Source organism: Coccinella septempunctata, chromosome 5 (assembly GCF_907165205.1).
Source record: "Coccinella septempunctata chromosome 5, icCocSept1.1, whole genome shotgun sequence".
Taxonomy (NCBI): domain Eukaryota; kingdom Metazoa; phylum Arthropoda; class Insecta; order Coleoptera; family Coccinellidae; genus Coccinella; species Coccinella septempunctata.
The window spans coordinates 23,888,293-23,906,879 of NC_058193.1; the positions used below are offsets into that span (position 1 = coordinate 23,888,293).

At 34.5% G+C, this 18,587-nt stretch overlaps 1 protein-coding gene across 2 annotated transcripts in view; it reads right to left on the reverse strand.

Annotated features, from left to right (window-relative positions):
- The window catches only part of LOC123314253, a 91,561-nt gene that overhangs the window by 22,457 nt on the left and 50,517 nt on the right, over nt 1-18,587 (reverse strand). The window contains exon 1 of one of the 2 annotated variants that reach the window (XM_044899413.1): nt 16,806-16,887. The exons of the other annotated variant lie outside the window; for it this stretch is intronic. Within the exon in view, the coding sequence (XP_044755348.1) occupies nt 16,806-16,844 (39 nt within the window). The 5' untranslated portion in view covers nt 16,845-16,887. Of the gene's footprint in view, nt 1-16,805; nt 16,888-18,587 lie in introns of those variants that run through there. 2 annotated transcript variants of the gene reach the window in all.

Genomic DNA, 18,587 nt, shown 5'->3' on the forward strand with positions numbered 1-18,587 from the left:
AAGTGGTGTGTTTGAAGTGGCTTCCTTGCATACAATATCCAACGACCATCATTACCTAAAATTACCTATCCTGAACCAATACATCCTGAATAGCATCACTGTGAGCCACCCTACTTCCTATATGTACTATTAATACTCATTATCTATTTAAAATGGCTTCTGTGCTGAAGCTTGTGGATTTCAATTCTCACCGAAGGGCAAACATTTGTGTGTTGGACTTAGATGTTTGTTCTGGCTCTGGATGTTTCGATTAGTTTCTGAGATATTTCTGGATAAATCCAAAAAGTTTGAACAAATACAATATTCATGTATTGTTTAAAGTCTCAGGTATCAATAGTATCTCGAACCAGGCTACACATTGATTATTATATGTTTACTTTAGGTCCTTTCGTTTGCATAAAAAGTGTAGCACTTTTATACACTCGATTTGATATACACCCGAATAGAGGAAGTGTAGTTTATCTATACATAGTCAAAAGGATATGTAGATAAACTAAACCTCCTCTACACTGGTGTAAATTCAATCAGCAAACGAATATTAAAATCGAGTGTAGAAAAGTGCTACACTTTATCTGCAAACGAAAGGACCTTTAATTTTTATGTTGTAACATATTAGATTACTCCAGAAGAAGCCTGTTTAATAGAGCAGCAAACTAGAAAACAGGCACAAAATAAAATTTGGCATAGAGAACCAAGTCTAAGGATAACTAGTTCCCATGTTAACGATATCTGCCAATTCACAGAGAGAAGAGACCGAGTGAAATATGCTGAAGATATTTTGTGACCCAAGCAATTCAAAAGTGAAGCAACAGAATGGGGAAATTCAAAAGAGAGCACAGCAATTGATTCGTACGAATCCATGTCTCACAATAAAGTGGAACGTTGTGGATTTTTCATTTCTAATGAACATCCACATATTGGAGCTTCACCTGTTGGATTAATTGGAAACTTAACCATTTTGGAAGTAAAATGTCCTTGTTCAATAAAAGATGAATTTATTGAGGTAGGTAATTACAAGCATATCGAAGTCATCGATAATGAATTATGCTTAAAAGAAAGCAGCCCTTATTATTACCAAATTCAAACACAGTTACTTGCCACTGGCAGGGGGTATTGTGATTTTTTTGTTTGAACTAATAAGGATGAAAAGAGAATTTTTGTCATGTTAAAGAAATACTGGTGATATTTTTGAGAGCACTCGTTCCTTAAAAGGGGGGCGTTATCATTTTGCCAAATGTCAGTTTGTTTCGAAAAAGAGAAAAAAATATCAAAAATTATGCACGGTGTGTCCCAAATACGATGCTCACCGACAGCATCTCCTGAGCTATAACAAATCTTCAAAGACCCCCAATCGCCCATCTTTTTTTTCGAAATTATTAGATATCCGGATATCCGATATCCGATTAGATAGCCTGGATATTTATCGATTTGTTCTCGAGTTGCAGGTCGTTTCTGAAAAATGACTGTTTCAAATATTTCGCCATATCTTGGTTTTTGTTCCAGATATTCGAAAAATTCCGAAACATTTTTTTCTTTTATTTTTATGTTTCATGTGATGCTCTTAACGGATCATAAAAATTAAGTAACATTTCAGAGATGTAGAGGAAGGTCAGTGATTTTTAAATGGGACAGCCTATATTTTCCAACGCAATTTTTAGTCGAAGATTTTTCGAAAAGCATCCCGTTATCGGCGTCTCAAAAATGTTATTTGTTCCAAAGATATTTAGGTTGTCGACTTCATTTAGAAGAGATATATGTTTTACGAATGTTGATTTTAAATTTCCGCAGGGTTATTTTGAATGGAACTGCTGAAATAAAAACGATTTTATTTATGACTTCGAATTGATTGAACATTCTTATAATCATACAAAATTTTTTTTTTTTCATTTTGGAGCCCAAGATCTGGACCGATAATTAGTACTGACTTTTTTTATGCGATGGATGATAACAAGTTTTTAAACTCGTATTCACATTTCATCGAGCTATTGAAAATATTTGTATATTTCACATTATCATTTTTCATTAAATTTATCCTGTTTGTACCTACTTCATTTGAATGAATCGATTAATAAATTAACTGCGTTGGAGGATCGATCATTTTGTTCGAAAGGCCGCAACAAGTTTAATATTTCCAGAGTCTCTAAAATGTTTCAACTTTGACCATTTGAAATTGAAAAAATTGAAAAAATTTTTTATGATATGATATAATGTATGCCTCATTACCCCCGTAATGGGGCATACACTCTTCTCGTTGCGGTATAGAGGCTTGCCGGTTTATTGCAAATAAACTGTGGTTTACCGTAATAATATGAAGTTGAAATTTTCATTGCTCATTAACTAGTTGGGCAAAATTTTCGCAGTAAAAAATCATTATATCACGTTCAATACTTCTTTCTCCAACAGTCCAATACTTATTCAAAAGACAGGGAGAATCATTCTAGGATGGTGACTTTTTTCAAATTTCATCAAGTTATCCTAATTAGTTTTTTAGATGGATAATTCTTTGAGTGCTCTAACTCCAAGGCTCATTATTTCCTTTGCCTATATTGAGTACCTACTCATAAATGATAGCAGATGGCTTCGAATTATTCTGTGTTGCTTCCTACAAATGGGTTTTGAACTATGCAGGCTTGGGCTTATTGATATTTCTTCAACCAATAACTCAAAATGATTATGCTGAAATCAGTCAATTTACTTTTAAAGTTTCCTCATTTTCTGGCAATAAAATTGAGCGTTTCTCTTCAACCCCTTAGCCGCAACCCCATCCAACTTCCGTTTTCATGTGGAAACATATACATATTATGTGTGGGCTAGATGGAAAGCCCTCGTTAAATAGAATCACACCACAATCATTGCTTTTTTTAATTATTTAGTTATCAGAAGAAACACAAAAATTAAATGAATAGTTTATCAACCAATTAAAAATTGAAATTAAGACGCTGGGACACCTCAATTGAGTTTCGATTATAGCTACCTACTTATTTTTTGAAAACAAAATTGAATAATTTTCTCTAACCCCTTAGAACAATCCTAACCAACAACTCACGGAAAAACGAATCATGCACCATAGTGTTTATTTTCATTTCAGTTTCGTTATTATCAGTCACTGCTTTTAAAAACAGCAAAATACATACTCTATAAGTTCTATCATTATTTTAATACTCAAAGTTACTATCTACAAAAGTGCTGAAAATGCCCCCCCAGCTACTACTTGGTATGCTCCCATAAGTCCCATATCATAGTAAAATCCTTCAGTAAAATTTGGAAATGCATCAGCTGGTATTCTATTCAATCCAATTCGAATTTTGGCTCTTAGATCTTTAATATCAGCTGGCTCATTTTGATAGACCTTCTCCTTGAGATGTTCCCAAAGAAAGTAGTCTAATGACGTTAAGTCTGGGGATCTTGGTGACCATTCAATTTTACTTCTGAAACATGAGTACAAACTCTTGTTCAAGAAGAGGGCAGACGCGTATTGAAGATACTAGGCGCATTAAGTCGTCAAGTTTTTTTTTGCTGATAGGAATGTTGGGATTATCTTTTAGGTATATGCTCCCCCTCAAACACCTCCTTAACTAGTTTCAGGGCTGTTTCTTTGAGTCCTGGAATCCAAACGTGCTCTTCACTTCTGAGTATGGCCAAGTTATGCTCATCCATCAGTGTAAAAAATTTTGCTGCGACTGACAGCAACTTTGGGGTAGTTCCGGCCACACTGAAAGCTTGAGTGCCAAAAGTTTGGTGAATTCGATTGCTTTCCTGCTTAGTCAAATGACAACTTCTGGTTTTTATCCTTTTCATTTTCTGTGATCTCCATTATAAATTGGTCAACGTTTCTGCCAAGATTAAAATCTTCTACCCACCATGGTGTTCTTCTGTGTTGGTCTCCAACCTGATGTTTGGATAGAGAATACCAAGAAACAGGGATCACTTGTTATCCGGATAGTGCACACACAAAATGAAACTTGATCCAATGATTTAGCGTCCAGACTGACCGAGAGAAGGGCGGTCGAATAGCCCCATCTGTAGCTTTATATTCGTCCTATAAATTATTCGAATCTCAAAGTCGTGGGGTATTACGAGGATACGTGTAACTGGTACCTATTATAACCGGCCGTTATTACGACCTTAGGTCCGTCTGTCCGTTCATATTATTGACGTTTAATGTCTACATGAAGACTGGATTATTTACGATCGATTGCTCCCTGGTCTATTTTTATCTTGCTTATAACCGTACGGTAAGGAACAGATGCGCTTTCTTGGATATGGCCTATAATGATGGAAAAGTTGATGAATATGAACAAGGCATTTCCTCACCTATTATGGAATGTAGAGTGTAGAGCCTTATTGAGGTAATATGTAATTTGTGATTTTAATCGTACATTAAGATCGGGAAATTGAGAGATTATTCGAATACTTGCAGAAAGATACCCTTTATTGACAGAGCTGACGACCACTAGTAGAAACCGCTAGTAATCTCGGAATTAGCTAGTTATAAACATCCTTACTGTGGCACTCATGGCACTTTTTCATCAAAAGATTCAGTTAAGCGTGGTTGGTATGATGAATGGAGAAGACAAATGTCTGATTCACCAGAAAATTACTTTACAAAAGGGTGTATTACCTCATATTCACTGTATCTGGAGAATGGACGGCCACAATAACAAAACAAAGAATAATACTTTATTCATTATTTATGATACAAGTGGACGTAGTGGTTTAATAAATAATACTGCTTTAGTTTTCTTTTAAATTATTGCACGATCTTCATTTTGAATGGGGTCAAGTGGTTAATATTGAAAGAATATCAGTAATTGACCCAATTGATAGGTATTCTTTTCAAAATTTCATTCTGTCACTAACGTCATAGATTTTTTTACTGAAACGATCCACGCATTTTAGACCTAAATACGTGGAGCATTCGTCGAAACTACATATCTTCCTTGAAATGAATCCCTAAGAATATTAAATTCAAGAGGCTGCAAATGCTTCATTCACATTACTTTAACCGGACAAGTCTAAAAAAAGTTACCAAACAGCATACAAGTGTTTCAAAGAGTGGTGCCCAAAAATGAATTTAACCACAATATAGGGAAAATTGTATTTCATGCAAAATATTAGAGTCACCCAGAAGTTGCGAATATTCCATGTATAAATATAGTTGGGGAGCCCAAGATGCTAAATCGGGATTTACTCAAGCGTAGTGAAAACCTAGTGGATTTTGAAGATTAGATGGTGGAAAAAAAAGGTTTTGTGATATATGCACTTTCAGCGTTAGGGAAAGTGTCTGTAGGTATTCGAAGATGTAAAAAAAACGTCAGGTGTACATACTCAAGCGTGTCAGATTAAGATACTGTATATGCCCTACGACCTACGAGTCATTGATAATAAATTCATCTTAATCTGACAGTTTGCGTGGTGGGGCTGGCCCTGTACGGAAGAATAGAAAATGTTAAAAAAATTGCAGAAGTTTTGACAAATTAATCTAACACTAATCAGGGGGGTTTTCTCAATCTGACAGTTTGAAGATGATAACAAGGTATTTTTTTCAAATATCTCCCTTCTTGTATCTCTAATCCTTTCTGTATTCATTATGGAAGTTGCAGATAATAAAATTCCATGAAACTTCTGTCTGAAGAAATTTTACATAATCTCAACCGTTTTCAAGTTAGAGGGTGATGAGGGCGCGGAGCTTAGCCATACAATATGCGAAAGGGTAAGGTCAATGTAGAATCCCAGTCTAATGTACATTCATTGCCACATATCTCAAGAACGTTTGAACGTAGAAAAAATTATTTCGGACGGAATTTGTAGAAAATGTCATGCTCTACAACTTTTATAATGAATGCGAAAACAATTTGAAGCCCAGTAGAGAAGATAATTCGAAGTTTCTCATCTATTGACTTGCAAGGGTGAGGTATTTCATCACCAGATGATCTGGAGAATCTTGTTTCTCCGCCTCCAGAATTTGCACTGGCCAGATTCTGCCAGGATCTCGCAATGTTTAAGTGACCAAGGAACCCTTTGGAATGACCCTGCTGCAAAATATTTCGCCAAGTGTTTGTCTTTAAGGTTTTTCCTTATCCTGAAACTCTTTCTGCAGGTACATTTTCCAATGCCACAGAAAAATTCGATGAAAGGGGTTTGTGCCAAGTGTGTTCTCTCTTCATTCACTTGATACCACTGGGATGCAGTAGGTACCACAGTAGTCCGAGCAGAAATTTCTAGTAAGGTGAATGCCAGTATTTTTTAAAAATACAAAAATCACCCCAGAAGGAAAACAACTTCCGATATGATGCGACGAATATTGGAAACACGACAAATTTCGACCATTACTCGATAGTAGTAAGAAGCTAATAAGCTCTAGTAACTCTTCAACCCTTCTGATATCAGTATAATTTCCAAGGAACCATCTGGTCGTGAAGTAATCGCAAGGAGTTCCTATCTTTCCGACTTGAGCAATAACAGTCACTTGTGGCGGATAAGAATAATTGAAAACGTGACATATAAAAACACCAACTCCTTATCCAAGACTTAAATCCGGTCCACGTTGTGGGAGGGCAAATCTCTGTCCCCAAGACACTGCCTGTTCGTGTCATTAAAACAGGAAAGAAATGGGTTCATTCTCTAGTCGGCAAAGGGAGGCATTCAGGGAACACGTAGTGGGCATGGAATATTCCATAAAAGATCTCCAAATATCTTCACTGGCTGAGGATATACGATTTTGAGATAGGGAAAAAGAGTACCTACCTCGAACATAGGAAATGTCGAACATAGGAATCGAATTGCTGATATCTCAAGAAGATGAGCGCATGAGTTGCTATTTAATGCTTCGTAAACCTAAATAACATAATTTTCTCGAAAAACCGAATTCGTTTACTCTGAATAAGAATTGTTTCTCGGTAGATCAAATTCTTCTCTCATCTTTTGAGCTCAGCAACGAAATACTCATTGCAGCTCTTTGATTCCATCCAGGATGGAATCTGATTAAATACCGAGCTTCAACCACCAGACATCATCAGATAAGATCAGGTTTGTGCCTGATCTATCTATAGATATAATCTCATCACGTTCAATGTGTGCTCAGCTACAGAAAATGATGCCAGCCGCTTCCACCAGACTCCCACACAGCACTAGGCGATCAATACCTTTTTACCAAAAATTCTTCTCTCCCCAAACTTGTAGGGTAGATATAGTAATCTTCATCAATGAAATGGTTAAATCTACCTACTGAATTCGAATTTATACTTTTTTTTATATTCTGAGATCAATAACATACACCTAAGGAGTGTTATCGAAAACGTGTCTTTTTTGTAGGGTAGTAATGAAGTACTTATCTGAAATAAAACCCACAATTTCAAAAATTAATGAATATGCAAGACCAGTAACATCAATTAGTTAGTATTCTACGAAAAAAGAATGATTTCGATAAAACTTCGTGAATTTCATTCAATGATTTAATTCTAAGATGTCAGTAGGTGTGTAATTGACCTAAAAAATTTTAAAAAACTTAAAAATTCGAATTCAATAAGTCGAATCATGTCACCTTCTAAATAAAGAAAGGGTTGATAAAAAAAACCATCAATGACCAAATCATTCTCAACAATAAAAGGTTATACATTTTTAGGACAAAAGCTTGAGTTGCCATTTAAAAAACTCAAGTACCCTAAACCGCTCGTAGATGATTTCGTAATTCGAAATAAAAATTTTACAAGCTCTTTTCGACTTAGTACTACCTAAGCCAGAGTTATGAATTATGAGCTTTACTTTTTCCTCCTTCAGTAATTCACGGAATATAGCATAGATATAGAAAAGAATCGCAGAACAAATGCTACAATAAAATCAAATACAATAGGGTGATAAAAAAGAAAACATTCAAGAATGAAATTAAGTATACGAAATGTGTAGGTATTAAGTATTCAAAAAATACAAGCATTCAATAGGAATTCGATAGGAAATTTTGTAAATTCGATTTAAACTGCTGAGTAAGTGATTAATTTCAAGAGATTTCAACAGGCGACCAAGCTAGTAGCTGACTGTATATTGTTCTTTATTGTCTTTCTTTCAAAAGGGAATTCAATAAAATTAAATAATAGTAGCAACACAATCAAAATTAACTAATATCTAATACATTTCGATACTTATTGTTTGACATGGGATACAAGTAAGTAATAAATTATTAGAGTGTGTACGAGTATTTTTTATGTTTTTGTTCTTCCATTGAAGACTATATTAATATCTACAGATATTTCTATATATTCTCACAAGCAATTGAACAAACTGGCCTTGAGCTTGATTGAAATTCAGAAGTGACCATCAACACATCATAATCAAACTATTACTCACGTATGCTTTGAAATCTCAGTGATTTTGGAAAATATTGTGAGTACGGCTCTGTCGGAATTCAGTACTGCACCACGGAAACGCCAATGCGGCACGTTTCCTTAAACGGATATGAAAAAAATTTGTTTTTGTCGTAACGAGCCCATGCTCCAACGAGAAGCGTTGAATATCTCCATTATGACGGTATAGATGCGAAACACGCAGTTCTTTTACATTTTTTCCCTATTCGATTGAAGTCTTTATGGTTCTCCTTCAGATATTCCATGTTAACGATTTCACGGTATATTTGTTACAGAAAATAGCTGACACTTGAAAATGTAGGAGTTTGGAGACGGTTAAACTGTAGAAGAAATCACTTGAATCAAATTATACTTAACCTATAAATCTATATCTATTTAAAAACCAAGGCATTTGTCTATCAAATCTCTATCAATGCAGTATGAATTGTTGAGGCCGATGAATGATGAAAATCCAAAATTAAACAAAAAACTGATTTATATGATCCACATTAGGGTAAGTTTTCACAATAGTTTCTTTTGCACCAAGTGTAGAAGTAAAGGGAATAATAAAGTAAAAGCGAAATATGTGTTGTGGTTAAATAGGTATTAAATGTAAATTATTTTTGATTGGCTTCTCGCTCCCATTTGCTAAGTGCGACTATGTGTGTTGTCCCCAGAGGCGCATCCACGGGGGGGACTGGTGGTTGTTACACGCTCCCAGAAAAAAGTTTTCCTGAATCTAGGTAAGCTAAAATCAATTAGTCCCTCCCCTTTAGCTCATTATGTTATAAATAGTTAATGTCAGTCCCCAAAAACTTGCCAGTACCCCCAACTCAGACTCTGGATACGCCACTGATTGTCCCTAACCTAACCTTTCGCAATATTTTGATTAATGATTCATTCAGTGACGTGAATCAAATATTTGCCTTTTGAATAATTGTTCTGCAAGCGCTTGCTAAGCTTTTTGAAGTATTAAGGTTATGTTCTTCTCCTAAATGCACATTTAACACATCTAACGGTGTTATGGTAATTCATAAAAAATTTCTTTTTCTCAATTCTCAAAATAAGTTTGGTTAGGTTAGGTTTATAAATCCAGCATTTTGATCCGAAAAGCAGATAAAAATTGGCTTTTGAGATTGATTAGGGAAGCTGATGGTCAAGTGGGGGATTGAAAGATTCTTGAGGGAGAATAATGTATTTATACAAACCATTTTTATATTAGCAAACAAAGATTATACAGTTACTCTATAATCTTTGGTAGCAAAGAATACAGGGTGAGTCTTTGATTCGTACAAATATTTTAAAAGTAGATTCTTGAGGTCAAATAAACATTTTTTTCCTATACCGTTTTTACGATTCGGCCCTGATAAAAAGATACAGCCATTTTATGTTTTCATAATTACCTGTGTCACCCCTGGAAAAACAAAATTAACTTCAGAATTACTTGCTAAATCTTTAATACTACAAATCTGTGGATCTTTCAAACAGAGTTGTATTCAGCCAAAGTACCCAATTTTTCAAATTTCACAGATATTTTTCAATTTTTGAACATCAAATTACTCGAAAACAGCGCATTATACGAGAAAATATGAAGAATACTTTTATTTCACAAAACGTTCAAATATTCATAAGATAGCGTCAAATTTAGTTTCAAGAGTAGGGTTCTTTGAATTTTTGGTATTTTTATGGTACGTAATGGTCATAATGAGAAAACTGGAAGACGTGGGTTACATTCTTGTGTTCGAAAAAGATTCATCAAATAAATGAGAAACTATTGGGAATTCAAAACAAGCGATACGTCCCCTGGTGTCAATATTTGTAAATAAAAAGTTAATGCACTTTTGTTTGTTTACATCGAGAAACGGAGAATATTTTTGAGATCTTTCATAAAAAATATACCTTAATCTGTTGAAAATATCTTTATTTATCTCGTGATAATGGGGAAAGCTTAGTGAAGATTTCATAATTTGTATCGTTCGAGATGTCAGTTTTTACTATTTTCCACGATGAAATGAACTTTTAGTCAATGTTTAAGGACATATGTAACTCGTCCTTTTTATAGTATAATGAAGGTTTTGTACATTTCAAATCAGTTACGAAGAATAGGAGGTGAATCAAATAACCTGGATATATAAATCAAAATGAAAGGATTTACACAAAAAACAAATCTGTTTCTCTCAGACAGGACTTTTTTCATCTAGTAAGTGGATATACATATGAATTTCGATAACATTCACACAAAATTCATTCAAAAAAACCTTTCTGATTCCCAGTTCAACTTGGACAAGTTTTCTTAGCATCGATGTTGCAATTTTAGCCATTGTATATAATGGAAAAGGTAAGATATCATAGTTGTGGCTACCATAAATCAATTTCCTTCTTTTTGATCGTGTAAAGAGCCAAGAATTTTGGATTAAAAAAATATTGCTCTTATTTATCAGCTGATTCAGAACATACTCGGAATTTTTTTTATAAATACTAATACTTCATGACATTTATTGACTTAAAATTGATAATAATTTACACACTTGAATCCAGATTGGAAAACCAATCTTCAAAATTGAGAGAAAACAACTATCAGCTGAGAAAAAAGGATTTTTTGGACGAAAATCTCAAAATCCCCTTCAAAAATGACAATTACTGCATTAACTTTTTATTTCGAACTGTCAACACCATGTCGCTGCCTACATTTGAATTCCCAATACTCCGAAATCCATTTCATTCGATAGAAGCGTTTGTGGGATAGAACTAAAAATAACATTTTTTATGGTTCTTCAACAGCCTGTATCTTTTAAACCGAGCCGATTCGGAAAGAATGGTAAAAGAAAAAAGTGTTTCTTTTGACCTCAATAATCTACTGTTAAAATATCGGTACAAGTCAAACACTCACCCTGTATTGTTGAATTTTGTGCGATTCGCATAGAATATTTACTCATAATTTTTTCTCCGATGATTAATAATAAGAAGGACTAAAAATTGGATGAAAATTATCCACATAATTCTCACTGAATCTATTAGAGGCTGAAAGTTAATAATTGTCGAAAAAATCACCTGAATTTTCACAGTGCCATTCGGTCATATCACCTCAAACAAGATAGCTTTGTCAAACACTGTAATAGAAGTCCGCAATTATGCAATTAATGATCTCCACTGAACTTAACCACTTCGATAAGATGCGTCTGCATCGACCTTTTAATTCAAACTACTGAAATAGTTGGAGGAATTCCCATTTTTAAAGTTCAAGTGTGGTGCAATGAAAAAAAGGGGCGAAAGACCGTTGCGCTTCCTTTTCCTGTCTGTTCATACCTGTTCTCAACCGTCTGTATATGAAATTCAAGAAACAGGTGATCAATCGCGAGGAAGACCTTCTTAAGGTCAACGAAAGTGGTATTAATTCCACTGTCCAAACTGGCGCGAAAGAATGCACTTCTAAACGTAAATGGCGTTCGGGCATAAATAGTTTTGGGGACGTTAAATAATTAGATTCCATTAACGGAGAGATAATTCAAATCGAGGTGGTTTTATTCACTTCTGCGATTTCTAAGAATCGTTAATTATTATAAGCGCAAGAATCCGTGTATTTTTAGCTCTTGGATGAGAATGAAAACGCTGTAGTTGGGTAGCCGACCATGCTACATAGGGATTTAATCGAGCGTCGTGGAGACCTACTGGATTTTGAAGATTAGATGGTAGAAAGTAATGGTTCTATGATGTATGCACTTTCAGCGGTGGGGAAAGCGTCTGCAGGTTTTCAAAGAAAACCGTCAGGTGTGCATACTCCAGCGTATCCACAGTTAGTTTAAGATACTCTATATGTACTGTATATGCCCTACGAGTCTCTGATAATAAATTCATGTTAATCTGACAGTTTGCGTGGTGGGGCTGGCCGTACAGAAGAGTTGAAAATGGTGAAAAAAAATTTCTTCGAACTTATCACATTTTCAGAGGATATGTTAATTGGACCAAAGGAAGCTACTTTTCAAGGAATTGACAATTCCGACGTGACGCAAGGTCACAGCGGTCCTTTGAAAATGCAAACAAAATCGTTTCTCGTACATACTCGAGCGTGACAGATTTTCATACAGATGGTTGATCTCGGCGTTGCAAACGTGTTGAGTATTGACCCATTAATCTGACACTAATCAGGGGGTTTTCTTAATCTGACAGTTTGATAATAAGGAATTTTCTTGAAATATCTCCCTTCCTGTACCTCTAATCGTTTCTGCATTCATTATGAAAGTTGTAGATAATAAAATTGTATACAACTTTGGACTGAAGCAATTTTACATACTCATAACCATTTTCTAGCTAGAGGGTGTTAAGGCCGAAGAGCTTAGCCACACATGGGAAAGGCCAAGGTCAATGGAGAAACCTAGTCTAATGTACACTTATCGCCATATATCTCAAAAACGTTCAAACGTAGAAAAAATTGCTTCGGACAAAATTTGTGGAAAATGTTATGCTCCACAACTTTTATAATGAATTCGAAAACAATTTGAAACCCAGGAGAAGAGATAATTAAAAAAAATGGATTTTTGTGACCTTCAAGGCCAATTTTTATTGTTTCGGCTTGCTGAAACTGTCAGATAATATTATATTTTCCCGTGACTTTTTTTTTTTGCAGATTTGTCGCCCTCCCACACATTTTTTTTCACGCTTGAATTGTCAGATTAAGAAAATATATCCTTCTCAACATGTAATTAACGACATTCATCTTGATCTGACACGCTCGAGTATGTACAATGATCGTTTTTTTCCTATTCTGACAGGCTGTGCTAGACAATTCCCCGTGTATACAGGTCTAATATTTGGTAGCGGTACTCCACAGGGTCCAAGGTATCTCCTCTTATATTAATCTGACACGCTCGAGTAAATCCCTCTTGGGCTCCCCAACTACTGCAGAGTATTACTAGAGGGCTAGATAACCAACATTCACCACTAGCCTTTGGCCAACCATTCGTGAAACACCCTGTATGGTTTTTCGAAAACTTGGAAATCGAATATATTCCATATGAAGGAACTCTTTCCTTCCATTTTATCTTCGTACTGCTTCGAATAATGAAGAGAAAAGAATAATAGCCAAGACTGGCCAAGAGAGTTATGCGAGTTGGGTGGGTTTTAATTTTATCGTGCGCAGGTTGAGGAATTGAGGATGAAACGAAAGCAATAATATGAGAACACTCCCTAAAGCGCCAGTTCAAAGGATATCTGAGAATCGTTTAAAAACGGGAAAGATGTAGGTTGGTGATTTATTGTTATTGCTTCTCCATTCGTATCGAAACTGTTCACTTATATCTATTACCCTCTAAAATTTTCTTTGGAATATGTAATTTTTTCTTGTTCCATTGAGATCGAATGATAAAACATTGGCTGCTGATGCAGCGTGAACTGTAGCGTGAAATATCATTCCAGCAGTCGTAATGAATGATTGCCAAGAATTTATGAGAAAAACAAAATCTTTGACACTTACAGGTTCTGAAAATGAAGATAGGAAATTTTTTCTCCAGCAACAAAAAAAAATTTTTTTTGCATTATTAATGTTATCAAAAACCTTGAAGAGTTGGTGGAAGAAATACAAAGGCCAGCACTCAAGATCATTTCGGATCTCACAACTCATCATTTAGTGCTTGTGATAGGCAGATTAGCCCATAATATCATGATGGGGACAATTAAAAACCAGAGAGCCTGACCCTCTCGAGTCAAGTTTACATTATATAGTCAACGAATCTTTCCAATAATGAAATTATCAAAAAATAACCATCGAAAAAACCTTTACTACGACGCAAAGTATAGAAAGAAAGAAGAAAGACTGGATAAAAATCCACATCGAAACTTTCAAGAAAAATACCATAAAAAAAACTAAGATGGTTCAAAAACCAATGGAGTGACTATAACTGGATTATTGGTAATCAGCATCAAATATTTACACTTGTAAGGCTTCTATCCAATCGTTTTTCAGGTAGAAAGAAGTACTTGCAATTGAAAGATGTGTTGAAAATAACCAGAAAGAATCAAAGATGTGACTTAGCGATCTAGCTCTCACAAGATCGATTTGACAAAAGGTTGAGAGTGCAGAAATAAACTGAATGAATAATAATAAGGTCTGGGTTCCTGATCTCACGGGAATAGAAGCAAACGAGAAGAGCCAAAATTAAGAAAAGAGAAGAAGGAAAGGGGTTCATGAAAAATCTAGAACTGGAGGGCAAGTTGTAGATGATGTAGAAGAACAACCCTGACAGGTGACAAAATAGCCTTGAAATCCTAATGGACCATTCCCCTTCAGCTTGTTCATCAACTATATTTCTGCCGATTTTCTTCATAATTGGTTCCTCTTTTTTTGCTAAAAAATTGAAGATATTCAGGTCCTTATCTTGCCAAGATGATTGATTATGTTTATAAACAAACTTGGGCAAATTTTTTGATTGGTGTGAACCGAAAATACTTCGAACTATTTTCTTCTTCGTCTCTGTAATTTGAAGATTCAAAAGTTCACTGAGTTCTCTTCTTTTCCGCAGCTCACCGGTAAGGTTGAAATGATTGATATCAGTATCGTACAAGCTACTAATATCTTCATCTTACTCAACAGGCATACGTTGATGACCGTAGAAACGGTAATTTATCCAAGCCACAGAAGGCAAGTTGTGCTTTCATTTTAATTTTTCATAAACTTCCGAGAAAGCCAGAACAGCTCATTCGCGAAGCCAACCTGTGCTTCAGCATGAGAGATTCTACATTCTTTGAGTCGTAAGGTGCCTTATATAGCCGGACAATTAATCTTAATAAAGTCCAATCGTTCCTATCAGCAATTACAGCATTTGTACATTAAAGGGCAATACGAGATTTCATCTTTTTCGGTGCGTTCAGTACATTTATCAATATCAAAAGTTTGATGATTATATAATCAAGAAAGACTTCTATCAATTTATATTTTAATGTTATATTTACTATCAGAATAGTATCTGAAAAGAAATGATCGTTCAATAATGCACATTGGAGAGAAATACAGGGTGTTTTTAAAGGTTAGGCTTTTTTTGAGAGAAGGTAGAAGTTATCAAAATAAGTCATTTTACCAAAAATTGTCTATATGGAATATTCAAGATGGCTGAGCTACAATCCCTAGAATTTCGAAAACTGTGGAAGGTGACTCCGGCATCCAAAAAAACACAACAAAACATAAACATATGGCTGTCAGTTGGTATCGAAATGAGCCATTTCATAAAATCGCTCAAGTTACTAAATAATGTAGGTATATCATGCTTTTTTAGTCCAATTCGATAACGTGATCGGTTATCGATGGCAATTTTATTGGATTTGAGAAACTATTCTTGCCTTTTTGTCTTTTATGTTAAGTTAAGAATGCTGCATTTTTGAGATATGTTTATAGTTTCAAATTCTTTCCAAAATTGTTCAAATAAAATGAAAAGGGTTTTCGAATTTATGAAGGACGTGTTAGTACACGAAGAAAAACACACCAAGTCGAAAAGGTCCTAATACATATAGAATCTGAGAAAAATCATGAAAAAATAACTGAATGTAAAAAATTTTATTTTAATTTTATAATTTGAATTATTTCATCTCATTATTTCCAGTGGCCAGAAATATACTGAAATTTTTTCAGAAAATGTTGGATATTTTTTCAGATCATTGCTTTAAGTTTTTTTAGACGTAGGACCATTTGCGAGAGACATTGCTCACTGGTTGCATTCTTGCATAGACATTTGTGCTCAGAGCAGTAAAACGAGTACCTTCTCGCTCTCAATGACAAAAACCATTTCACACAGATTTCTCTAGATAAACTAAAACGTGACTTGAGAGGTCAACAACGAAGCAATGAACTTACAATGTCGATGAATTCTGTTTGCCAGTGAGCCAATTTGGTGTCTTTTGCGCGTAGGAATGAAATATTAGTTTTCACTTCAATTGATATTTTTTCAGATTTCATGAAATATTCGGTCGCCCCCACGTCACAGGTGAATTTTAGCTTAACTTCATATTCCTTGTTTAGCAAAAGATGAGTCTGTCCGAACTTGTATATATCATTACAAGCTTTTGTCCATAATAAGACATTGAACTTGCTCTTCATATACATGAAGAGCAAGTTGACAATAACAATACCTATAATTATATTTTTTCTGCGAACGTACTACATTTTATCTTTTTATTCACTCTTCGTTGACTAGAAGTGATAAAATTAATAAAACTAAGGAAATCGAATCCAAGTCTCGTTTCATTGAAGATGAAAGACCTAAGTGGAAAAAAGTAAAATATTGGGTCATTCTAAAAACCCTCCAGTACAATGGACAATATTACCTACCTCACTTTCATTTATTTTTTCATTTTAATTAGGTGTTTGAAATATTGAAGCTTGGTTGGATTGTTTTCAAATTATCATTAATTGATCAAAATTACAGTATCAAATGACTAACATAGAGTAGTCCACAAGGAATTGGTTCAAGATTCACCTACTTTTTTCATCAAATCTCCTATCCATTCGGCTATCCCCATCTCATCCAGCTCTATTGAGTTTCACCTTCACCAATCTCACAACACAAATAAAATGTCCAAGTAAAAAGCGAACCTCACAAATGCCCCTCATATTGTTTTCCAAAAAACATTATGATATAAACTGTATGGAAGTTGTTTACTTTCACTCAATTTTCGGACCTCATCATTAAATACTTGTAAATGACGATAATGAAAATTCGATCAGACAAAGATGATCTTCCTTGATTTTATACCATTCATGAGATTTTTTGTTATTTATTTTTTTTCCCTGTCATTGAAAATATTTAATTGAATTTCGTGGGAGATGTTCCTTCTGTATTCGAGAAATGTTGGTTGACTGTTTAATTTAATATCTTCAGATTCTAGTTTTGTACAGATTAATTGTCTTTCGTATATAATTTGTTATTCATTTCTATAATTATTATTGTTTTTTATTATCTTTGAAATGAAATCATATTGTTGTTTCACATTTGTTCACATTTCCATTATTTTTCTTGAGTTTGGGGAGGAGGTTGGTTGAGTTGGAGTTATTTCCATTTCACACTGTTGTTTTCATTAATTTTTTTCATTTTTATTGTTTCGCTCATAGTTCTGGGTGGTAGGAATCATCAACACATTGCAGTTTTCAACCCTTCAAAGTTCCATGTAGTGATGTTTTATTTTTCTTCGTTTGAGGCACATTGGGTGAAACTACACCGTTTCCAGGTGTAGGTAATTCAGAAATAAATGGTTAATATTCAAAAAAGGTCGATACGCAGATCTGTCAAATTTTATTCAGAAAACATTGAATGTAATTCAGATTAGTCAATTTATAATTTAAGAAACGATCACTTGAAATTCAGTTCAGTTCAGTTATTTCAGTTAGATGAGAATGATTTTGTAGATTTATTCTTCTATTTCTTCTGTATAAAATTATTTAGAATAATGGAATATGGCAGTTTGCCCCTTTTCCAATGAAATGAAAATTTTTGGCAGCTTCTTCAATTCATATGAAACAAAAATAGGTGAAACAATCAATTTCTATGTCTTGACCTATAATTAATAATATGTCTGATGTAGTCATAATGAATATACATATTCAATTTTTTCAATTTTCATATTTTTGTGATGTCTAGAAAATTGCCCGAAATGATACATTAAAAAAAGTAACTTGTTGGCTTAGCGCAAAAATTATACAGAAGATGTTGAAATCAAATTAAATTCACCCTGTATATTCATATCCATGGGATATAAAATGAACCTAACCCAAGATTTCGAAACTGATAGACGGTATATTTCAGATTTTCAATCCAATTTTAACGCCTGATATCGTCTACCTATGGACGATGAATAAAAGAGGCCAATTATTCTTTGCTATTCATTCTTGCACTTGGAAATCTGTTCGTCCAATCTGCAGTAGTCCATTATTCATTCCCCGAGGATTGTAAACCCACGTTCTCCATCTCTGCTTGACAAAAAACGAAAAGAATGGAAGAAACCGAAACCGATGTCGAAGAGAGGAGGAGAAAGAAACATCATGTTAACTTTGGACCGCATGAAATTTTAATGGACCATTTTCGTGAGGGCTTGGCTGCTTTTATTTGAATTTTTCGAATATCTCAGGCTATACCCAGTCAGAAACCGATATGAAAAATGCAGCTGAAAATTTCGCGGTGCGAATGAATTATTGAAAGAATTTTTGAAGACGGATTGAGTTCAGTGCTGACTTTTGATTGAAGGAGCATCGGAATATCAGCATCTGTT